This window comes from Pyrus communis, chromosome 5, assembly GCF_041283825.1.
Source record: "Pyrus communis isolate YQ-2024b chromosome 5, ASM4128382v1, whole genome shotgun sequence".
Classification (NCBI taxonomy): Eukaryota; Viridiplantae; Streptophyta; class Magnoliopsida; order Rosales; family Rosaceae; genus Pyrus; species Pyrus communis.
In genome coordinates, this window is record NC_142569.1 from 1,603,969 (window position 1) to 1,629,635 (window position 25,667).

General features: G+C 35.9%; 1 protein-coding gene and 2 pseudogenes across 3 annotated transcripts; all 3 read right to left on the minus strand.

Moving 5' to 3' along the window:
• Positions 1-333: 333 nt before the first annotated feature.
• Positions 334-3,439, minus strand: LOC137721829 (G-type lectin S-receptor-like serine/threonine-protein kinase At1g11410; annotated as a pseudogene). The gene is made up of 7 exons (XR_015961988.1): positions 2,153-3,439; positions 1,923-2,060; positions 1,604-1,800; positions 1,290-1,527; positions 941-1,178; positions 716-863; positions 334-630 (listed from the first exon to the last, which is right to left on the minus strand). The product of XR_015961988.1 is annotated as a G-type lectin S-receptor-like serine/threonine-protein kinase At1g11410 (transcript).
• A 7,314-nt stretch (positions 3,440-10,753) lies between these two features.
• On the minus strand, positions 10,754-12,010 carry LOC148696529 (uncharacterized). The gene has a single exon (XM_088695151.1). The coding sequence runs from the start codon at positions 12,008-12,010 to the stop codon at positions 10,754-10,756; it is 1,257 nt and encodes a 418-aa protein (XP_088551277.1).
• A 6,636-nt stretch (positions 12,011-18,646) lies between these two features.
• Positions 18,647-25,420, minus strand: LOC148696530 (G-type lectin S-receptor-like serine/threonine-protein kinase At1g11410; annotated as a pseudogene). Its single transcript, XR_015962209.1, has 7 exons — positions 24,074-25,420; positions 23,546-23,674; positions 23,228-23,431; positions 19,907-20,140; positions 19,457-19,688; positions 19,212-19,362; positions 18,647-19,130 (listed from the first exon to the last, which is right to left on the minus strand). The product of XR_015962209.1 is annotated as a G-type lectin S-receptor-like serine/threonine-protein kinase At1g11410 (transcript).
• Positions 25,421-25,667: the final 247 nt, after the last annotated feature.

Sequence of the window (25,667 nt, forward strand, 5' to 3'; positions counted from 1 at the left end):
TATTCTCCAAGAATAACTAGAATATGATCTTTACATGGAGCCCAAGTTATAGCTTATAACTAAACTCTAATCCTACTTACATTCCATAACAATTCTTATTAATTATAGTGACCCATTAGCCGTTGGATTAAAGTCCAATATCCAACATACTCTTGCACACATAAGAGGGCAATTTAGATGCATCTCACAACTTCGTTGACAGGGTATGATTCGCCTAGAGAGGAATCGACAATTTCAAAGGCATTGCCTTTTCTCTCCACAAAGAATCTCGATTTGAGTGCAAATACTTGAGAAGTAATGCAAAATCTCTACAAGAGCAGGCAAAGTGCGAACTCAACGAGCTTCAATAACTTTTATTGTTACATCATTTACAGAAGAAGCACCTTTAGATGTTGAAGAATCCGGACCACTGTTTTTCAAGCTAAACGCTGCCTTTTTCGGATGTGGAAGAGTTGTTTCATTCCCCAACATGAACACAACATCTAGCATGGTTACTCGGTCTGTTGGGTATTCTTGCATGCACAAAAGCCCAATCTGAATGTATCTCATAACTTCAGGAGTCGAATACGATTGGTTCAGTGATGAATCAATTATGTCCAAGACTTTTCCTTTTGTCAACAAGTCCCATATCTGAAACAATTTTGAGCACAATATTTAGATCATTGGACTACTCGAAAGTTAGATTCATCGTTTGAAAAATTATTTGTTTACTTACTATTCCAACCAAATTAAGAGATGAGTTATCGAATTGGAAGCTGTTCTTCCTTCCACTAATGATCCCTAGTGCCAAGACTCCAAAGCTAAACACATCGGATTTTGTGGAATATAACTCATCCATAGCATACTCTGGTGACATGTAACCGCTGCAATCACACAATATCAATAAAAAAAAATATCGGTTCTACTTAATTTTTTTTTTTGAGGGAGAGGAGACAATTACTAGGTGCCAACAACTTTGTTCGTGTTTGCTTCAATTTGGTCATCCCCAAACATTCTTGCTATGCCAAAATTTGATATTTTTGGGTTCATTGAACCATCCAATAAAACATTGCTCGCTTTCAAATCCTTGTGGATTATTTTTAGTCTTGAATCTTGATGAAGATATAGGAGGCCTCAAGCAATCCCAATGATAATTTGAAACCTTTTTCTCCAATCTAACAACGAATTTCCGTTTTTACCTGAACACCACACATAAAAGCTTCTATTATCTACAAGTTTATGATTTCTTAATTTCAGGGTTAATGTCAGAAACTGAAAGTATTTATTAGCAGTGTGTAAAGATGGCATACCAAAAATGCATAAGTCCAAGCTACGATTTGGCATGTATTCATAGATTAGCATCCTCTCTTCTTTATGTATGCAGAAACCCAAAAGCCTCACAAGATTTCTACGCTGAAGCTTGGCTAAAAGCATTACTTCGTTCTTGAATTCGTCTATGCCTTGTCCTGAATTTCTCGATAATCTTTTAACAGCTATTTCCCTTCCATCAGCTAGACATCCTTGAAATCATGGTGCAGACTGGAAAATCTTAATGACAACACAGATGCCGAAGCCACACAATGCTGAGATACTCAAAATGTTCTAGGGGAAGTTCCTTATATACCATGCTGAAGCCACCATGTCCAAGCATGTTAGCAGAAGAGTAGTTTTCTGTGGCTGCAACCACGGTGGTTAAATCGAAAAGAGGTAAATCTGTTTCTCCTCTGTGTTCATCAACCTCATCTTTTATTGGCAAATTTTCGTAGCTTCGTACACCAGAAGCAGTGGGATCATTCAGAAATTTGGGCTGTCCTCCTCTCCCTGTTTCAGTTGCATTGAAATTTCAGGGTATAAAATTTCCAAGACGAAAGAAAATGAAACTTGAGCCGAAATAAAGCTGCAAAACAAATTTAAGACAAAAGAAGAGGAAACTTTTCGTATACCTTTCATGCTCCTTTTCCTGAACCAACATAGAACTGCGAGGATGAGCAACGAAGGGACTGAAATTGACACTACCAATATAATAGCCAGTCGCCTTTTCCCGGAAAAATACCCTCCTCCTGACTTGTTTTTATACTGAGCTGAAAAAAAGAATAAAAATATATGCACCATTGCCATGAATGGTATGAAGTTGAAACATGTAGTTGAGGCAATTTCTTGGAAAATAAGGTACCTAAAACTACTCCATCTGCACGAACGTACAAATCTTGCCCGCCTTCTGTTAACTGCTTAGTATCCATCAAATCTCTATACCATGTCATGCATCCAGTCCCTCCATTCGTCACATCTTCAATCGCATATGCCAGGCACGTGCAGTTCTTCAAGCACTCCTCCTCGCACGCTTCCAAGCTCAAATTCTTCTCCAATTTTTTGGAGGACGTGTCTGGAACCTTTACATTTTCCATCTTCACAAACCCCTCGCCATTCCTGTACATGGACCGCGAGCCCTGCTGCCTCTTGCACCCGCCTCTCCCATCTTTCAAATCCCAATCCTGTGGTGATATTGGTTCATATCCGGGGTAGCATGTGCAGTTGAATCCATTGATAGTAGGATTGCAATTGCCGAATTTACCACACTTGCCATAGCTGTCGCAGGCATCCAATGGCGCCAACCAAAGCAAATCCCACTGGTGCTTCTGCCCCTGCCATACTAGGAGCTTGAATGTTCTCGAACCATCTATTGTGTACACTGAGTAAACTGAAGGGTCGAGAACAGTCCACTGATAAGTAATTTCATCTTTGTTGTTCACAAAATTGATCTTAAATACATCATTCGGCTGCGCGGCAGGTGTCGCGCTCCATTTAATCCCGTTCCACTGTCCTGACCTCCACAATTTAGCCTCAATCTTGTACAAGATCATCTGAGGCGATCCATTCGGGTCAATTCTCAACGAAACATTCCCCGTCCCAGGATCATTTTCCGAGTTCCAACTCGTGAGGAACCGGTTTATGCCACTTCTTCTGTCCAACCCCATTTTTATATTCTGAAGAAGAATATTTGTAGGTGATCAGTGCTCTGCCAAAAAACATCCTGGCTGCCTTGTTGAGCCAAAACAAGGTTTCCTGAATCAAGAATTTGCGCAAAAATATTATCGTTGCTCGCTGATGATATCTAAACATTTGTTGACCACAGAGGAAGAAGGCCTTGGCTAGTATTGGCTTGCGGCACTAGGTTTCCATCAGAACCTCTTGAAAGAACTCCTGAGCTGCTGTTGATGGGATTATCTCTGTTGGCCACCCACACAACCATGTCTTCCGAAAACTTGTACCAAATTGCGACATAGCGGTTGGTCGATATTTTGGGACGAAAGAATCCCAGGACAAAGGTCTCATTCTTGGACACCAAGAAATCACCGTCTCGGACGGGTTGATCAAATTTTATGGTGTCCAAGGAAGAGCAGAGCTGGAGAAGGAGGAGCTGAAGAACTAAAACATTCAACAGACCTTTCACAAAATGCATTATTGCAGAACAAAGGTGAAAGTTCTAGGATGGGTACTAACTTAACTAGAAATATAAATAAATTTCAACTTAAAACTAGTTCAAATTATGATTTATGTTTATCAGTTATGCAGCTCTAATCCTACACAAAATATCCAGCATAAATATAAAGAGTACACACATGATGTAGGATTTTACGAGGCAAAACCCACCACTGGGAAAATCCTCGGGCTACCAAGCCAGGAAGCACTAAGAAAGAGGGAATACATAAAGACTTACAAAAAACTCATCAACCAGACACACATACCAGTTGGCAGCTTTGTATTCACGCTTTGCTACTCGATCTTTCTTCAGTCTTCGAGTTGAAGTGGCACGACACTAACACGATCGTCAATCACCTTTTCCTCGAACTTTGCAAGATACTAACTCGATCATGCAGAATGTTTATATGATGAAGTGTTTGGTTGAAAAATCAATCAATTACGAAAATCACAAGGCACATTTTCATAATTGACATTCAATAAAAAACCAAATGAAAATCAACATGAAAATAATATTTTCCCTTTAAAAACACATGCTAATGAAACCACAAGATGGCAGCCACTGAAAAATTAATTTGAGATTAATGCACTGAAAAATAATATTATTTTCTTTAAAAGCACAAAGCTGCTGCCAATCTATCTTCCAAGGAAAACATGCATATGCGGCTCTCAAAGAACAATTTCAAAGCTTCATTATAAATCCTCAATGCACGGGAACCAATTTGAACTGATAAGATTTCATAACTAATCGTAGGTTTTAGCTAAATTGACAATCCTTTTAAAACCATAAAACCTAGATACACACGGCAACAACTTTTTCTTTTTAAAACAATGACAGCCATGCAATCCATTTAGTTGGATGCAATCAGATAAGTCTTTTGAAAATACAATCAATTTATCTTGAAAGTAGTTTTAATAAAAGACCTATCTTAAATACAATATCATGAGATATAGATGAATGTAATTGGATGCATGCATGCAAACATACCTGAATGTGTATCTTGTTCACGTAACATCTTCTCATCAAAAGAGTAAGAGACCTCCCTAGACTTAAACAATTACAATTGAAAATATATAACAAGTCTAAGCTATTACAGACTCATGCATTTTGTCAAGAATTGCCAATATTGGTCTAACAATCTCCCCCTTTGGCATTTCCTTGACAAAACCCTCAAATACAATATTTTAAAAATTTAAAACTTATGCATTGAAGTCTGTAATCTGCACACATTAAACAAAACACCCGTGACATACAAAAAATAGATGTTGCATGTTTATTAAGAAATAAGGATAATCATTCAACTATCTTTCATCGTCCAAAAGAGAAAAAAAAATAAAAAGAAGCTTTATTGTGAAATAATAAAGATAATCATTCAAACATGATGTATCATCCAAATAATGAACTAAAAGAAACCCTCACTAACTAAAACATTATTCTAGCAAAAAAAAAAATATCACTCCCCTTAACTACTAACTAAAATCTCTCCCCCTAACTATATGCTCTCCCCCTTTTTGTCATAGGAAAAGCCAAATTAATCATGCTTAGGCAACGATTCGTCATCGGTAACCCAGTAGAGATCTTCCTCAGGATCTTCCTCTATATCATCGTCTGAAGCAAGAGTTGGCAGCGGTGTGCGATCCAGAATTGGTGAACATGGAGTATGAGAAGGTGGTGGAACACTAGCAGGACGGAAGTCAGAATCATCATCAGAGGATGAAATATGAATGAGAGGAGTAAGCATGTGATTGGGGATACGATGGATACATTGCTCCAATTGAGAAAGTCGATGACTAAGATCCATGATAGAAATCTTAATGAATTGCTCCAACTGAGAGAACTGTTTGCTGAGATCAAGAAGACGCTTGAAAACCTCAGTGGGACAATCAGCAGAAAAAGTTGAAGAAGCAGGTGGGGACGAAAACAATCTGCGAGTCACAGATCGTGTGCGGGGAGAAGAGAAGGAAGGAATAATGCTCGGAGTTGTGCCTTTCAAAGCAGGAGAACGTGCAGACTTTCGTGATGAAACCATGATGAAAAAATTGTATGGAAAACAAAAATAAGGACGACAGCAAAGGAAGATGGAGGCCACGGTATAAGTAACAAACGAGTATGAGATGTTCGACTGACAATGAACAAAGGAAAGGCACGGGCATAAAAAGACCAAACAAAATAGAAGTCCAAGTTCAACCCAACTTAAAAGACCAAAGAGATAAGCAGAAAAAATAAATAAATAAATAAAATAATAAAAAGATGAAAACGACTCATTATCTAGAAATCAAAGGGGATAAAGCAAAGAAAAAAAACACGTCAGACTCATGCTAAATTCTAAAGAACATTATCTAGAAGTCAAAGGAATAAAGCAAACAAAAAAACGTTTTTTTTTTTTTTTTTTTTTTTTTTTAATGTCCACTGAAACATAATACAAACAAAAGAAAGCCAAAATAGTCAGGACTGTATAGATGCAATATGATTAAACAAGCCAACTCAAGAGCAACCCCTAAACTCACAAGGAATATTCTCAAATTTCACTCAAGGTGTTTGGGGTGAAGTGTTTACACTCAAAAAGATCATTATGTGAATACCCTACCATAGGCTTGCAGAGCAATCTCATCTCCACACATCACAAATTACCCTCAAGAGATGAAAATAGGTTCTTACGAAGGGTGATAGCAGGGTGTAGGTACAGGATGAAAAAAATAGGGAGGAGATAAGTCCAAGAAGCTATAGAATCCTGTCGAAATAAAACGGAAGAGAGGTGGAGACAGAGAGAACCACTAGAGCAATAAAGAGTGCTTTGCACATTTAATATATTTGTGGTCTTCAAGTACAAGAATACCTTTGAGTGGCTTCAGAGATAAACAATTGCCAGGTGTGTTATACACACGAATCTTGATATTTCACCTTTTTTTTTTTTTTTTTTTTTTTTTTTTTTTTTTTTTTGTTTTGGCTTAGCTTTTCTTGACTTAGAAATATTCTGTCAGCACAAGTTTTTTGCTCTGCAATAGGAAACAGTCTTGGATTCTCGCCTAAAAAATTCATTCAACTGGCTTGGATTGTGGGGAGACCCAGGGTATAAGAAGTAAAGCAGGGAAGATAAACTGAAGGAGAAGTCCAATAATGCGGAAAAATGATAAAGCACTGGGGTATAAGAAAAAAAAATCGTAATGCTTATTTTCATCTCAAAATAAGAGTAAAGAGCGATACAAAGCCTTGAGAGATCGCAAAGCAAGTTCTAGAGAGTTAAAAATCACATAAGATAGAGCACACAGAAACGAGTAAAAGTGTATGAAAAATGCATACACGAACTAGAGGCTCAAAAGCTCACAGGGTGCAGAGGTGCAGGTAAGAAGTCAAGTTTAATCAGAAAACATTCATATAGTATCAACCACCAAAGCAAAAACATATTATGTATAGCACAAAGCAGAGAATGCAGTGGACAAAAGTTTGGTAGACTAACAAGACTTGGACTTCTGGTACTTTGATGTTTAAGAAAAAAAATTAATAACTAAGGGAGAAAAAGAATAAAAAAGGAAAAAGAAAAATGAAAACCAATGAAGTTTAGAGAATACGACATATTCCCAATGCCTTTCGAAGAGTTTCAAAACGATGAGTGTCGAGAGGCTTAGTAAACAAGTCTGCAAGTTGATGTTCAGTGGCAATGAACTCCAATATTAAAACCTTCTCTTCAACCAGAACACGAATAAAATGGTGACGAATGTCAATATGTTTGGTACGAGAATGTTGAACTGGATTCTTGGAAATGTTTATAGCACTAGTGTTGTCACAGAAAATAGAGAAGGTGCCTTGATTAATGCCATAATCACGAATCATTTGCTTCATCCAAAGCAGTTGGGTACAACAGCTACCAGCAGCGATGTATTCAGCTTCGGCAGTAGATAAGGAAACGCAATTTTGTTTCTTACAATGCCAAGCGACAAGATTGTTTCCAACATAGAAACATCCTCCAGAAGTACTTTTCCGATCATCAGCATTTCCAGCCCAATCGGCGTTTGAAAATCCAGCAATTTCAGAATTGGTTTCAAACGAATAATGTAAACCAAAATCAACCGTGCCACGTACATACCTGATGATTCTTTTGACAGCTTCCAAATGCGATTATTTTGGATCAGCTTGATATCGTGCACAGGCACCAACACTATAAGAGATATCAGGCCTACTAGCAGTAAGATACAACAAACTTCCAATCATACTCCTATAGAGGGATTGATCAACACTTTTTCCATTTGGATCCTTGTGAAGTTTTGTGGTTGTTGCCATAGGATTGGAGACTGGTTTTGCTGAATCCAAACCAAACTTCTTAACCAGCTCACTTGCATATTTTGTCTGAAAGACAAGAATACCGTTTTCAACTTGTTTGACCTGTAATCCTAAGAAAAAATTCAATTCCCCACACATACTCATTTCGAATTCGCTCTGCATAACTTCAGTGAATTCTTTGACAAGTATGTCAGATGTTGAGCCAAATACTATGTCATCCACATACACTTGAGCTATCATCACATCCTTGTTTATTCTTTTAACGAACAAGGTTTTGTCAATAGCTCCTCGAGTATATCCTTTCGTTAACAAATGGGTTGAGAGTTTTTCATACCATGCTCTAGGAGCTTGTTTCAAACCGTACAAAGCTTTCTTCAATCGATACACATGATCAGGATGTTTTGGATCAACAAATCCCTTTGGTTGCTCCACGTATACTTCTTCTTGAAGTACTCCGTTTAAAAAGGCACTCTTGACATCCATTTGATATAATTTAAAACGCAGATGACATGCAAAAGCAAGTAACAACCTAATGGACTCCAATCTCGCAACGGGAGCAAATGTCTCGTCAAAATCCAAACCTTCTACCTGAGTGTATCCTTGAGCAACTAGACGAGCTTTATTTCTCGTTATAATACCATGTTCATCGGTTTTGTTTCGAAAAACCCATTTTGTTCCTATAACATTTGTTTCTTTGGGTCTGCAAACAAGATACCATACATCATTTCTAACAAATTGATTGAGTTCCTCTTGCATGGCCATTATCCAATCATCATCTAAAAGAGCTTCCTTGGCATTTTTTGGCTTAATCTTTGATATGTAGCACGTGAAGTTTACTACAGCAGTAGTTTTGCTTCTTGTTAGTATGGTATCGTCCACGTTGCCAATAATGTCGGACTTGGAGTGATCTTTTTGCACTTGCTTGTGTCCTTTTCTCAACGCTTTTGTTGAGTCAACATTTTGGTGCACTTCAACCTGAGTAGTGGATGACTCATCGATTAATTTACTTTGAAGGAATTCTTCATCTGAAGCAGGTTGTTCAATACTTAAGGATGAGTCATTCACAACAACATTAATGGACTCCATGACATTTTTAGTTCTCTTGTTGAACACTCTATATGCTCTACTAGTGAGAGAGTATCCTAGAAAAATTCCAATATCACTTCGTGAATCGAATTTTGCTAACATTTCCCTATCTCTATAAATGTAGCATATACTTCCAAACACTCTCAAATGCTTCATGTTTGGTTTCTTTCCTTTCCAAATCTCATATGGTGTGCACTTTGTACCAGGTCGAAGATAGACTCTATTTGCAGTATAGGAAGCGGTGCTGACTGCTTCAGCCCAAAAATGACTTGTCAAACGAGCGCTAGTCAGAATGACACGACTCATGTCAAGCAACACACGATTTTTCCGTTCAACAACTCCGTTTTGTTGAGGAGTGATTGGAGCAGAAAAATTATGAGCAATTCCTTTTTCATCACAAAACTCAGAAAATGATGTGTTTTCAAATTCAGTTCCGTGATCGGTTCTGAGTTTTATCACACGATCATTTGAAGCAACCCTATCATTTTGAATTCTATTCAACAAGCCACAAAATGCTTTGAACGCATCAGATTTCTCACGCAAGAATGCAACCCAAGTAAAACGTGAGAAATCATCCACCAAGACAAGAATATATTTCTTTCCCCCAATACTTTCGGTCTGTACCGGTCCAACCAAGTCCATGTGCATCAGCTCCAAAGGTCGTGAGGTTGAGATGTAGTTTGTTGACTTGTGTGAACTCTTTGTTTGCTTTCCCACTTGACATTCTCCACAAATTCCAAGTTCTCCAGCCAACATTGGTAAACCTCTCACATATTCCTTCTTGGAAAGCTTGATCATATCCTTACAATTCATATGGCCTAATCTTTTATGCCATAAATCCAAAACATCATCAGTTGATTTGTTGCATATATTTGGCACATGTGATTCATTTGCATTCACACAATAACAATTGTCTTTAGACCTTTTTCCTTCAAAAATGTCTATCCCGCTAGCAACTTTCACACAACATTTCAATTTATTGAACAATACTTCAGCATCATCATCATCACAAATTTAACTGATGCTAATTAGGTTAGCTTTAAGTCCATCAACTAACATGACATCTTTTAAGCATGGAATTCCTAGAGTTTTGATTTCTCCTTTTCCAACAATCCTTGCTCTTTTTCCATCTCCGAAAGTGACTGCTCCATTTTTACAATCCTCGGTGAAGGTTGTGAACCATCTTTTGTCTCCAGTCATATGCCTCGAGCAGCCACTGTCGAGATACCAAGTATCAGACTGACAAGTTGAGAGGGTAGTAAAAGCCACCAAACATGTAAGATTGTCTTCATCAGATGATGGTGACATCTTATTCAATAAGCAAACTTGAGTCTCCTTTCTTCTCCATACTTGTTTTAAGTTTGGAGTGATGGAATTGAGCATTATTTTTGAAATCCTATTCATTTGCTTCGGATTAGCAACAAATCTCATTTTGAGATTTGATTTTCTAGACATCCAATGGGTGGTGTGCTTAGTTCGATCTTCCTTTCGAAGTTTGTTACATCTAGGTCTGATATGTCCTATTTTTCCACAGAAGTGGCAAGTAGGAATGAAGGTTTTTGACCTAATGGAATTTCTTGGATCAACAAAAGTGCTCACAGAATTTGGCTTATTTTTAGTGGTACACGAATTTCCAAAGGGTTCATCACTACTTTCTTTCCTGCTTGGTTCTTGTAAAGCTTTGACAAATTTAGTAACAGAAGAGGAAGAACTTCCAGTCACATTAAAATCAAAACCTAAACCACTTCTATCACCTGAATTTTTTCCATAGCTTAACATTTTGTCAATTTTTCTTGATCCAAAACTAAACTCTTCAACCTTCTTTTTCATGCCTCTTAATTCATTTTCAAGGATTTCATTGTCAGATACGAGCATATGTAGTTTTTCCAACATTGACTCTCGTAGCTTCTCTGCATGTTCCATTTGAGATTAATGCTCAATCTCTACTTCCTTCTTCTCGCTTTCAAGCTGCACAAGTTTATTTTTCAGTTCATCATTTTCTTTCTTCACTTTCATGGTGATATCATAAAGTGCAGTATACTTTTGTAAGACTTCTATGGAATCAGGTTCTTCAACTACCGAGTCATCAGTCTCATATCCATCCAATATTCCAACAAACGCAACCACTTCATCATCATCTTCAGATGCCGTGTCCTTCTCTGAATCGCTGTCACTCCAAGTGGAGGTTAACGCCTTGTTCTTTTCATCCTTCAGCTTTTTAAGAGTATTGGCACATTCATGAGCATGATGTCCATACCCTTGACATTCAAAGCACTTGTCTCTGTCATTTGAACTTTTCTTTTCACCAAGTTTGACAAACTTAGAAGAATTTCCATGAGACAAATCTCGAGAACGAGGAACTTTGGAGTTTGAATCAAAATTATTTCGATTTTCACGTCCTCTGGAACTTCTAAGTTTCAAAAATTTTCTAGCTTGTTTGGTGAGAAGAGCAAATTCATCTTGAGTCAGTTTTTCAAATGAATCCTCATTCACTTTTTCATTATTGACTTTGAAGGCTACATTTTTTCCTTTCTTGACTTCAGTAAAGTCAGACTCATATGTTTGTAATGACCCAGTCAATTGTTCCAACTTGTAGGTGTTTAAATCTTTCGATTCTTCTATAGCTGTCCTTTTCGCATGAAACCTAGAAGGAAGAGACCTTAGAATTTTCTTAACAACTCTATGTTCTGGAATGCTGTCACCAAGATTGTGACAACCATTGACAATTACACTAAGTTTAGCATAAAAGTCAGAAAAACTCTCATCATCTAGCATTTTGATATTTTCAAATTGTGTGATGAGATTTTGAAGCTTGGATTCTTTGACAGTGGAGTTACCTTCATGAGTAACTTCAAGAATATCCAAAGCTTCTTTCGCCGTTGAGCATTTACTGATGTAGTTAAATTGCTCAGGCGAAACGGCAGTGAACAACGCATTCAATGCTCTTTGATTGAATGTGCTAGAGTTGCGTTCATCTTCACTCCATACCTTTCTAGGCTTAAGCATAGAAATAGTAACAGAAGACTGTCCTTCGCCTTGAGTTTCTTCAACTGTTGGAGGTTCCCAGCCTTCTTCAACCGCAAGCCACACTCTATCGTCAAGCGCCCAGAGAAATGATTTCATCTTTGCCTTCCATGCAGCGTAGTTGTCGCCATCAAAATGTGGCGGATGAGAAACTGAACCCATAGACCGATTCATCCTAGACTACCCACGGATCTCACTAGATATTTTTAGTGACCTGCTCTGATACCAATTGAAAGTTCTAGGATGGGTACTAACTTAACTAGAAATATAAATAAATTTCAACTTAAAACTAGTTCAAATTATGATTTATGTTTATCAGTTATGCAGCTCTAATCCTACACAAAATATCCAGCATAAATATAAAGACTACACACATGATGTAGGATTTTATGAGGCAAAACCCACCACTGGGAAAATCCTCGGGCTACCAAGCCAGGAAGCACTAAGAAAGAGGGAATACATAAAGACTTACAAAAAACTCATCAACCAGACACACATACCAGTTGGCAGCTTTGTATTCACGCTTTGCTACTCGATCTTTCTTCAGTCTTCGAGTTGAAGTGACACGACACTAACACGATCGTCAATCACCTTTTCCTCGAACTTTGCAAGATACTAACTCGATCATGCAGAATGTTTATATGATGAAGTGTTTGGTTGAAAAATCAATCAATTACGAAAATCACAAGGCACATTTTCATAATTGACATTCAATAAAAAACCAAATGAAAATCAACATGAAAATAATATTTTCCCTTTAAAAACACATGCTAATGAAACCACAAGATGGCAGCCACTGAAAAATTAATTTGAGATTAATGCACTGAAAAATAATATTATTTTCTTTAAAAGCACAAAGCTGCTGCCAATCTATCTTCCAAGGAAAACATGCATATGCGGCTCTCAAAGAACAATTTCAAAGCTTCATTATAAATCCTCAATGCACGGGAACCAATTTGAACTGATAAGATTTCATAACTAATCGTAGGTTTTAGCTAAATTGACAATCCTTTTAAAACCATAAAACCTAGATACACACGGCAACAACTTTTTCTTTTTAAAACAATGACAGCCATGCAATCCATTTAGTTGGATGCAATCAGATAAGTCTTTTGAAAATACAATCAATTTATCTTGAAAGTAGTTTTAATAAAAGACCTATCTTAAATACAATATCATGAGATATAGATGAATGTAATTGGATGCATGCATGCAAACATACCTGAATGTGTATCTTGTTCACGTAACATCTTCTCATCAAAAGAGTAAGAGACCTCCCTAGACTTAAACAATTACAATTGAAAATATATAACAAGTCTAAGCTATTACAGACTCATGCATTTTGTCAAGAATTGCCAATATTGGTCTAACAAAAGGTTTGCCAAGCACTACTGATTGCTTACTAAATGTATTAATATATTGATTAAGTAATATATTATGTATTAATATATTGATTAAGTAATCTTGTAAGTTGCCAAGCACTACTGATTGCTTACTAATTATTATTATTGATTAATGTATTAATATACTGATTGCAACGTGAACCTACCGGCGACTTCCAGCCGCTGATGCAACAGTGAACTCACCTGCGACTCCCAATCATACACCGCAGTTTGAAATTTCCACTTCATTAATTATTACCACACCCCTGTTGTATCAAATAGATCGATAGACACATTGTGAATGTGTCACACGTCATTTGCGGAATTTTCTCCTTCAGCACTGGGTGATGGGTCTCCTCTGCAATAACATGCTGCTTGTTTTGGTGAAAGAGCCGCTGCTTCATTAACTAGCATGAAAACAACCGCGGACATTGTTGGTCGGTCAGTGGCATACTCATGCACACATAAGATTATATGGGGCATTTTGATATAGATGCCTCAAATTTGAATTTGTTTAGTCAAACATCTATAACTTTTAAACTTTTGATCAAACATTCTTCTACTAATTTTTAATTAAAAATTATGATTTTTGTTGTATTTAATTAACCAACTAGTTCAGAAAATAATATCACAAATATTCTAAAATCACCACAAACATCCTATCTTATCTTATCTTAATTCGTTCAAAATGAATTTTTCTTATTCAAATAATTTGCTGTTATAAATTCTAAAAACACATAAACATCATATTAACATACAATTATGAAATATAACATGTACATATATTAAATATAACGTACCAAATAGATATATTAAATATAATGTACCAATCATTTGGTACATTATTGGTACGTTATATAAATTTAATATGGGTACGTATTAGTATTTTGGTACATTATAAAATATTGTTTTTAGTACGTTATGCAATTCTTGATTTAGTACGTACCAAGTTATTAGTACGTTGTATTATCCTTATTTTGGTACGTACAAAACTTATGGTACGTTATGTGTAAGTTGTGTAACCAAAAAAAAAGGTAACTTTTCACATTAAAACATTGCACTAAAAAATATTTTGTCAACTCTTAATAATTAATTATTGGAATAAGGAGTCATTTTAAATAAAAATAAAAATGTGAAAACTCTTAGTTCACGTTTCTACTATAAGTAGTTGTTAAAAAATTCAAACTTATTTTTAGTTGCATGAAATTAGGCAGTCTAGTCTACATCTCAATTTTAATTATAAACAAACTCTTGTTTTTTTTATAATTTATATAAAATGTTGAGTTGGAAATTGGAAAAACTATATATCATCCAATTAATCTTGAACCCCAGTAAATATAATTGAATCCTTAAATTGAGGAAGGGATGAGATTCCATAAAAATAGCAATAAATTAATGAATATTATTGAGTGCATTTTTTTTTACATAGAAATGGATTTAAAAGAATTTATAAAATACTTAAATTAAGAATATACCTGGAATATAAATTTTAATTAAAAATAAAAGCACTTTAATCAAAAGTTGAAAAGTAACAGATGTTTAATTTAGAAAAATCTAAAATGAGGCATCTAATTCTAATTTATCCATAGCAATTTGGATGCATCTCACAACTTCTTTGACAAGTACGATTCACCCAGGGATGAATCAATTATTTCCAGGGCATTGCGTTCTCTCCACAAGTTCCATACCTAAAAGAATTTACATGTCGGGTTTTTATCACAAATAGTCTCTGAAATTGACTCGCCCAATCAAGGTGGTCGTTGAAATTGAAAATCGATAAATGCAGCCCTTCAAAATGGTTGTCGCAAATTGATGCGTTCATTTTGTCACAATTTTGTAAAAACTTTTATTATGTGCTAATATAACACATAAATGAGTCCAACAATTCTAATTAAAATAACAAGTAAAAATAAAATAAAATAAAATAAAAAGAAAAAAAGGCTCCTCGCTGTTTCTACTTTCACTCTGGCAATCCCGCGAATAATATTAAAAATTAAAAAGCTAATAAGGAATTCATGCTTCCTTAGTTTCAAGTGACAAGTAGAGAGAAATTAAAAGCAAAAATAAGATAGTGCATGAAAGAGTAGTCCAAACTTTTGTTCGGAACGTATTCATAGGTTATACCGTCTTTTCTTCGTCTTGAACGCATCAACCTAAAATCTTGACAGAGAAGGATATTTTGGTCATTTACATAAAGGCCTCCATGATCTCTGTTAATGGCTAATACGGTTGTCCCTGTTTGAAACCCAGATGATGCTTTGCTCTGGAAATTTGTTATCCCAAACTCCAACATAGCAGATTGAAGAATTTCTGGGGCTGAAGAATCCGATTGCGAATATTTTCCAGCTAGGGTAAAATTGCAAGATGGGAGAAGTACAAGAAAGATAAGCAACACGATACTGACTTCATTAGCCGCCACTGTAGAACTCATACTTTTATTTACTTCTTGAGAATTCTAAACTTGTTAATTAGCCAAAAATAAAAAAAATAAACTTGTTAATTAGCCAATGGATGATCTTAAAATGAAGCTGTTTGATTTTTCTAAACGAGTTGCACAAATCTATTTATATACCGTTGACTGTTTCATTTCAAGAATTTATGGCTAGTACTTCTTTTCAGGGTATTGATTTCTATACGTAGACATGGACATTGCTCCATCCTCCACCTTTTATATACACGTCTGAGGTTGACCGGAACGCACTTGAATTAGGAATACTAGGATTTAAAAGGTCCGCGAAATTTGAAAGAGTCCAAACTTTTGTGTGGCATGCATGCGTCAACCAAAAAGCCACAAAAAGTCACGTTTCTTTTTTTCTTAAATTTTATGAGCTGTAACATCAATAAGGTTATCTAACAGAAGACTTTGAGTAAAACCGAATGTTGTGACATTTTAGAATTTATACAGTCGATTCCATTTAATAGGATAAAGTTTGGTTGTTGTTAATTTAACATCAGCAAAGTTCACTTTGTTGTGAGAATCTTCATTTTCAAAGCATGGTAAATTTGGTTCACCCTTTCTTTATACAGTAACAAATTGTATGCACTTAATATTATCTTTTGCAAGCTACTACCATTACATATATCTTGTGGAACATTTTCAAATTAAAGATCTCTTACTTACAAATAAAGAGTAATACTACCAAATCATAGTACTGAGTGTCAATATGAGAGTGTGAAATAGAAAGATTAAAATTATAAAAAACATTTTTGTTTTTATATTTAAAATCTTAAAAAGTAAAAAAAAAAAAAAAAAAAAAGGAAAAGAAAGAGAAAGAAAGGCTCCCCGCTCTTTCTACTTTCTCTCTGGCAATCCCGTGATAATATCAAAAAGTAAAAAGCCAATAAGGAATTCGTGCTTCCTTAGTTTCAAGTGACAAGTAAAGAAATTAGAAGCAAAAATAAAACAGTGCCAAAACTGAAAGAGTAGTCCAAACCTTTGTTCGAAACATATTCATATATTATAGCATCTTTTCTTCGTCTCGAATGCAGCAACCTAAAATCTTGACAGAGATGGGTATTTTGATCATTTACATAGATGGCAAGGCCTCTGTGATCTCTGTTAATGGCTAATATGGTTGTCCCCGTTTGAAACCCAAACGATGGTTAGCTCTAGAATTTTGTTATGCCAAACTCCAACATAGCAGTTTGAAGAACTTCTGGGGCTGAAAAACCCGATTGCTAAGATTTTCTGGCTAGAGACTAATACCTCGCCGTCTTGTGGGTTGGTTTTGGGTAAATGTGTCTAGGGTACAAATGCAAGATGGGAGAAGTACACGAAAGACAAGGCAACATAATACTGACTTCATTAATTAGTCGCCACAGTAGAACTCATAGTTTTATTTACTTCATGAGAATTCTAAACTTGTTAATTAGCCAATGGATGATCTTAAAACGAAGCTGTTTGATTTTACTAAACTAGTTGCACACGGCTATTTATACACCGTTTATTGTTGAGAATTATTATTGGCACTTCAAAAATCTCATTCTACACCCCAAATTTTCTATATTTCAAAAGAAAAATACACTTGTGAGAGGTGTATAATGAGATTTTTGAAGTGCTAATAACATTTCCCTTATTGTTTCATTCCAATAATTTATGACTAGTTGATTTCTGTACGCAAACACACGATCATTTATACACCGTTTATTGTTTCATTATAATTAATAATTTATGGCTAGTTGTAGACACATAGCCATTTATACACCGTTTATTGTTTCATTCCAATAATTTATGGCTAGTACTTCTTTTTGAAGAATTGATTTCTGTACGTAGACATGCACATTGCTCCATATCTCCACCTTTTATATACACGCCTGAGATTGACCGTAGCATACTTGAATTAGGAATACTAGGAAATAAAAGGTCCGCCAAATTTGAAAAAGTCCAAGCTTTTGTGTGAAGGCATGCATGCATCAACCAAAAAGCCACAAGACGTGTTTTTATTTTTTTTTATTTTTTTTTTATTTTTTATTTTTATTTCATTTTTATTTATATTTTATGAGTTCTAACATCAAGAAGTTTATCTAACAAAAGACTTGAAGCAAAACCGAGTGCTGTAATGTTCTAAGATTCATACAACCAACTTAAATTAATATGGGATAAAGCTTGGTTGTTGTGTGCTTAATAACTTCAGCAAGGTTCACTTTGCTTGGAGAATCTTCATTTTCAAAGTATGGTAAATTTGGTTCGCCCTTTCTTCACATAGTAGCAAATTGTATGCGCTTAATATTGTCTTTTGCAAACTACTACTATTACATATATATCTTGTGGAACATTTTCGATATCCTAGGTCTTTTTTTAGCAAGCTTCTTTTTCTGTACATGTCACCTTCAGTACTTCTTGATTGATCTCCACTAGTACAATTCCTCCTCAATAAAAATGTAGGCTATTTTGGAAAACAATCGACGACATGGTTAGCCGGTCAGTAGCATACTCTTGAGCACACAAGAGGGCAATTGTATGCATCTCACAATTTCGTTTATGACATAATCTTTTATATCATTCATACATAATATTTCATACAATTTGTATTACCGCAACAACGCCCGGGTAACATTTCTAGTAACATCCAAAGGTCCAATGTGTTCCCAGCGTCCCGCTCGGCCTTGATTTATTAACCACGTCACTCAGAACAGGCCGGACCACTTTTGTGTCCTGTCCTAGACTTTTTCTTTTGCTTGCGGGTTGACACGTGGCTTGATTAGTGTTTGAGTAGGCTTGCTCCCAAAACCTTGTGTCATAAAGTTGTCAACCTTCCTACATGTCTTTGGCGGTCGAAAAGTACTTTTATGTAGCCTGGTCGGACTGATGATGAATGTTGCAAATACTTTATAGCTTGTATTTACAACAAGACAGGTGATGAGTATAGCAGATATAGAACTTAGATCCCCAATTATAGGGCACATATTTTATAACGTGTATTTACAACAAGACAAATGATGAGTGTTGCAAATTAATATAGAACTTAGATCCCTAATTACAAGGCAAATTATTGAGTGAAATTGGGGTATATCCTCTCTTCTTATCTCACTCATTATGTGATTCTCAATTGAATAATATAGTATGTCCGATTATACGTCTGGTTCTCTCCTTAGCGACCTTCTGCTTTTGTATAGGTCATGTCATTTACAGAGTAAGCTCCATCAGTATTGGATGATGGGTCTCCACTAGTATGATAACCTCTCTTCAACAAAAATCCAGGTTGCTTTGGTGAAGGAATTGCTGCATCATTACCCAACATGGAAACCACTGCTGACATGAGTGGACGATCCTTCGCTTGCTCTTGCACGCACAAGAGGGCAATGTGAATACATCTTAGAACTTCGTTGATAGGGTATGATTCTCCGAGAGATGAATCAATGATTTCCAAGGCTCTATTTTCCTTCCACAAGTCCCAAACCTAAAAACCATTTACAAATTAAGCATCAAGTTATAAAAGCAAATGAAGAGAAGTTTGGTAATGTCTTAATGTTATGCTTACATGTCCAACTAAATTTGAGTAAGGACTATCGTGGTAGTAGCCAGTGTTCTTTCTGCCAATTACAATTTCTAGTAGTAAAACGCTGAAGCTATATACGTCAGACTTTACTGAAAAAAGTCATTCCATTGCGTACTCTGGTGACATATAACCGCTGAAGCAACAAAATAAAATTGATTATTTATCACAGTTTCTTTCTGTATTATTCAACAAAAACAGGTGTACTTTCAGTTTTGAATGAAACTTACTATGTCCCAACCACACGGTTTGTATTTGCTTCAATTTGTTCAGCTCCAAATATCCTAGCCATACCAAAATCTGAAATCTTGGGGTTCATAGCAGAATCCAACAGAACATTGCTGGCCTTTAGATCTCTATGGATGATTCTTAATCTCGAATCCTGATGAAGATAATAGATCCCTCTAGCAATCCCACAGATTATCTCAAAGCGTCTTGTCCAATCCAAGAACGCCTTTTTTGCTTTGTAAGGGAAAAAAGTAAGCAAATTAAATTAGATTGTATTCTTGCTTGATTCAAGGTTTTTAATCGACAACTTTAGATACACAAGTGAAAAGAAAGGTGCTTGTAACTGAGTTGAGTTAAGAGCATTCAATCCTGCACTTGAGGTCCTGAGCTTGATTTCCCCTCCACAATATTGCTTGTATAAAAAGAAGAACAAAAGTAAAAGAAAGACATACCGAAAATGAAAAAGTCAAGACTTTTGTTTGGCAAGTATTCATAGATCAGCATCTTCTCTTCATCTTGAACGCAGCAACCTATGATCCTCACAAGATTCCTGTGTTGGAGCTTTGAAAGCAGCACAACTTCATTCTTAAACTCTCCAATTCCTTGGCCAGAATTCTTGGCTAGTCTTTTCACTGCTATCTCCTTTCCATTATCAAGCACACCGTGAATTTATAATCCAAATTCAACTTATAGTGCACTTACCTTTCAAGAAAATTATCAACATATTCGTAGCTCTATATATATATCCTCCCCTTGAAATTGCATTTATACATTAACAAAGGAGCAAAACTCAATGCATAGACATAAAAATGCTTTGACTACTTCAAGTGAAAGAGATACGCGATTGAAATAACAAAAGATCGCAGCATTTTGAATTATTACTTCATACGGCAGAGCTTTTAGCTTTTATGGATGCCAAGAAAATGAAGGAAATGAGCAACTATCATATGCCCGGTTTGTAATTAAAGCTCGCATTCCAGGAACAAAACCTTTGATCACTAGAAGCATCGGCGAACTAGAAGCGGAGTTGAATTAAAGGTACAACCAGTGCAAGGGGAATATGAACAAGCATTTATCCTTTTGGTTATTTGGATTCCTGTTTTTGGTACTTATGGTTTCAATCTCTTGCAGACTATTCTGTTCAGTGATATGTTCTGATCATAAACTCGATTCACACCGTTTCAATGATATTCTTAATGAGGCAATAGCTGCAGGTGCGTATGTTTATTAAGCTCCAGTTTCATAGTAATTTTGGTTCATGTTTTATTTTAGGTGCGTGGGTATAATGTTTATATTTATGTGATTGAAGGATTACATGGATTTCAAATGATTCATTGGACATGGTCATTTGACTTTCAGTTATTACATTAAATCCGATCATTTCGTGGATTATATTATATCTTTATGGTTCTAACAAATATGAGCTTATTGTCAAAATGTGGATTCATTCTTTTAAATCCTTATATCCAAATGAAGTCTTTATCTCTTTATCTTTAAGAAAAAAAAGAGAAAATTCCAGTCCTACCACAAATTTAAGTATCAATGTTACTGGGTATCATCTTAGAAACTGTTACCGGGTATCATCTTTTTCTAAGTTCAGTCCTGGCTTACAAACCATGGCCGATTGGTTCTTAAAGATATTTAAAATACAACCACAGGTGATAAGATTCACTATGAGTGTTAAATCACTTGGCCCTTTTGGTTAGTTCCTTAGAGTTAAGAGATGCCTCATTTTGAAGAAGCTGAGATCCCCAGGCTTAGGGAAGTGAATCAGGCCTTACCCACAATCAATGAAAGGACATGACGTGCTAGGTAAAAAGAGTTGGAAATGTTTCGTAATTTATTGCTCCCAATCTTCTTTGGCTTGCATAAGATTTACCACTTCTAAATAAATTTTAAGATCAGCTCCTGTCCATATTTGTTTAACGATTTTGTATAATTCATTGTATAATTTCACAAAAATCGTGCATAATTCTTGGTGAACTTGGTTTGGTTTTCTTTAGTTTAGGAATGGAATGAGCGAATCACAGTTCGGCCAAGTTTTTAACGATGAATTGAGCCAAATCATTGAGGTTTCTCTTTGTCAAGTTAATTTTTTTATTTTATTAAAGTATGCTAAGGTGTTTTAGATTTCAAAATTTGTCTGTTCAATATCAGGATAAAGAAACTTTTCTCTAAAACACCGTCTGTCCATTTATGCATTTGTTTTTCTGAGTTAACAATTCTGCAAAATGAGGGTTTATATTTCAGTTTTTAAACACTTAAGACCAAATTTGTTTAAGTATAATTGAATTGATGGGTTTGAATGCGAACGATTTGTAAAACTTGGATTCAGACAGTATTTAAGGTGTGCCAACAGTTCTCAAGTACGTAAGCCATTTTATTAACTTTCTATTAGTCCTTTTATTGTTCTGATCTTTAGCAAGAGGATTCTTTAACAAATCCAACTGTCATTTGTTCACATTAACTTCTATTTTTTTCAATTTGTAACAAAGAAATGAAAACTAATGTAGAAAGAGGGAGAAACGAAGTCAAGAAGCAAACCCATTAGATTAAGGAAGTTCAACGCTGCTCATTGTTCCTTATTGTAAATAAGTTTGTGAATAGATTTTCACATATATATGTTAAAGAAATCAACCCCATCTCATTGAAGGACCTACACAAATCTAGAATAAAGAATTCTAGAACATTCACTAAGGTTGGTTAGCTAGATTATCCAAGTTAGAGCAGTCCTTTGTAGAAATGACTAGAATGTTGTTTCTTAAGTTGGTGGAAGAGTCTAGAAGAATGGTGAGGTTTCCACCAATATGCAAGATTAGTGTAGATAATTCTAGCTTAGGAAGATTAGTGGAATTATATAGATATCTCTAGCATGATGTGTCCATAATTCTCCAAGGTTCCATCCATGCCTATAAAAGGAGAAGGCAGCCACACCCTTTGTATCAAGTAAGATTGTAATCAATTAAGAAGACTAAGTGAGAGTGAGAACTAGGAGTAGTCTTGTGAGTAGTGTCATTGCTTCTAGAGTGTCCTTAAAAGTTTGTGTGTTGTAATATTTTGTGTATGTAATACAAGTAATTTGTTTACTTGTGTTGTCTCTTCAACACTTGTGTTAGAGTTGTGTACTCTAAAATTTTTCCCCAACAATATATAAGTAGTATGGCTTATCATATATAGATTTAAAACTTTCTACATGTTTTATACAATCTCAAAACCTGCAGCACCGTGTAGACATTCTTGCTAGTTTGTATCTAAGATGATTGTGAAAAGTAGAAACAAGATAGTTCCCATCATTTATCGATTATTCATTGGGTTTGAATTTTAATGAAATATATTTTTGAGTCAACCTTTCCAGTCTTTATTGGACGGGTCTCTTGATTGTTGTTAACTGTAATGGTCTTGTAATCCTATTGTTTGCAAGTGTCAATGGCCTGTGAGCTAAATGTTAGCTTAGCTTGTAAGCAATATAGTTTGGATATATATCCTTATGGATCACTACCTTGTATTTTTTCTGAAACCATTAACAAAGATTCACTTTTTCTGTCTAAAATCTCTCTCTCTCTCTCTCTCTCTCTCTCTCTCTCTCTAAATCTTGCTCCCTCTCTCTTCTTGATTCTCTTTCTATCTCTGCAAGATTTATTCATTATGTTCTTCTGTTTAAACTACAAGGGAAAAAATAATTGATTTGGAGTGCAGATGGCTAAAAAATAAATCTAAAAAATGTCTATTCAAAGTTTGATTTATGATTTGAGACATTATCTGAGGGCAACTACGTACCTTATAAACTGAGCCGAAACCACCTGTTCCAAGCTTGTTGTTGGAAGTGAAATTATCTGTGGCCTTAACTATGGTACTTAGTTCAAAGAATGGTAATTCAGAGTTTATTCCACTTTCATCAATATTTGTTCTAGTAGAAGAATCTTCCCAGGAGGTTGATGCTATGGTCACATTGAAAAATTTATCCTGACTTCTTTTACCTATGATAAAAGTACATAAACAGATAATAATGTGTTCTTAAATAATTAAAACCAATATCCAGTTACAAATTGTGAATGATTAGAGGGCAACCTAGTAAAAGGAAATTTGTTTACCTTTTCTCTTTCTCTTTACCAACCAACATGCAAGGGAAAACAAGAGGAAGAACAATAGACCACATGCTACTGAAACTTCCAGCTTCCTCTTCTTGCCAAAAGAACTGTTTGACTTCTTTGCATATTGAGCTGCAGATATACAAGCATTTATTTCCATGTTTATAAAACCTTGGAAAAATTCGGGAAAAAAAAAAACCTTGTAAAAAGCTCCAATGAACATAAGAACTAAATTTTTAGTATTAATTTATAAAAATTTCTGAATTTTTTATAAAAAAATTAGTACTCTAAAAAAGTCAACTTACACTCTTGAGGAAACAATTTCACTTCTATTATTTGGCAAGAGACCAATACCAAATGATTTTTTTAGAATGATAACAAACGCACAACTACCAAACTAAATAATAATTCCTCAAATTTTTTAATGAAATAAAGAAAGAAGATTTTTTTTTCATGGAACCTCAGCGTTATGAGGGGAATTATTGATAAGGAAAAGAGAAGAAAGAAGATAAATTGATAATGGAAATATACCTGAAACATTTGCATCAACTCGAACGTATAAATCTTGACCCGTATCCAGATAAGTCCTTGTGTCCATCAAGTCCCCATGCCATGTTATACAGCCACTCCCTCCCTGCCTTTCATCTGCATTTGCGTATGCCGTGCAAGAACAATTTCTCAGGCATTCTTCTTTACATGCTTCCCGACTCCTACTCATGTTCACACGTGCCGTAGAAGTGTCCGGCACCTTCACACGTTCCAACTTCACGAACCCTTCCCCGTTTTGGCAAACGGATGATCCTTTTTGCCTCACGCACCCGCCTGACCAATCTCTTGAATACCACTCATGTTGCAACTTGGGTTCGAATCCAGGCAGGCATTTGCACTCAAATTTATCCGCAAAGTTTGAGTATGGGTAACAAATGCTATTCGGACCACACACACTGTAAGAATCACACTGCCAATCCGGCGACCAATGCCGGACCCATTTATGCACTTCAGCGTCCCATGCGGACCGTTCCATGTTTCCTGATTCATCGATCACCAATTTTACGAAGGTTGATTCAGGAACTACATCCATGATGGATACCTCATCTTGATTGTTCACAAAAGTAACGTTGGTGAAGAATAGTTTTACCATTTCAGGCACCCCGGACCATCTTTCACCGGTCCAAGGTCCAGTCCGCCACAATCGAGTCTGACCCATGTATAAGAACTCCTGTGGACTCTCACTTGGCTCCATCCGGAACGAATAGTTGCCCATTCCCGGGTCATCTTGGGACTTCCAAGCTGTGAGGAACCGGTTCAACCGGGACCTCCTGTCCAGCCCAATTTTCATAAAAGGAAGCATCGTATTTGTGGGATAATCAAAACCTTGCCACACCTTTTCACCATTAATTTCAACAACAAGATTCCCTTATCCGAAAGCTTGGCTATCACGGAATTGTTTGGAGAAGAGACGGTGAGATTAGCGGACCAGATAGGGTTATTTTGGTCCTCCCCATAAATAACAAGGCCACCATGATCTCCATGAATGGCTAGAAGTCCAGTTCCAGCAGTAGGAACTATGGGGTTTTCTCTGTTTGCAATCCAGACAATGGTTTGGATTGGAATTTTGTTGAACCAAACTCCGATGTAACGGTTACGAGAATTGCCTGGCTTAAAAAACCCTAGTGCAAAGATTTTAGTGGTGGAGAGAAGAACGTCGTCCTCTCTTAGGGGTTGGTTTGGTGTAATGGCGTCTAGGGTAACCGAAATGGAAGAGGGAAGAATCACAAGGAAGATAAGCAATACAGTACTGACCAAAAAGAATTCTGTAGAATTCATTGTTAGCCTTCTCATGGAGGAGTTTAACTGCTAAAATGGCTGCTTCTTTTGACATGCAGAAACAAAAAGCCGGTAAGGTTGGATTTTCTTTTTCTTTGATTGAGTTTAAGTAACGCTAATTTAAGGGCATACGCTCGACTTCCAGTCGTTGATGCAACGGTGAACGCACCCTCGATTTCCAGTCGATGATGCAACGTGAACTTACACGCAACTTCCAGGCATACATGTGAAAAAGACATAACAATTCCCTCAAACTGATCCTAGCTAGAAAGTTCCACTTCATCAATTCTGACCACAC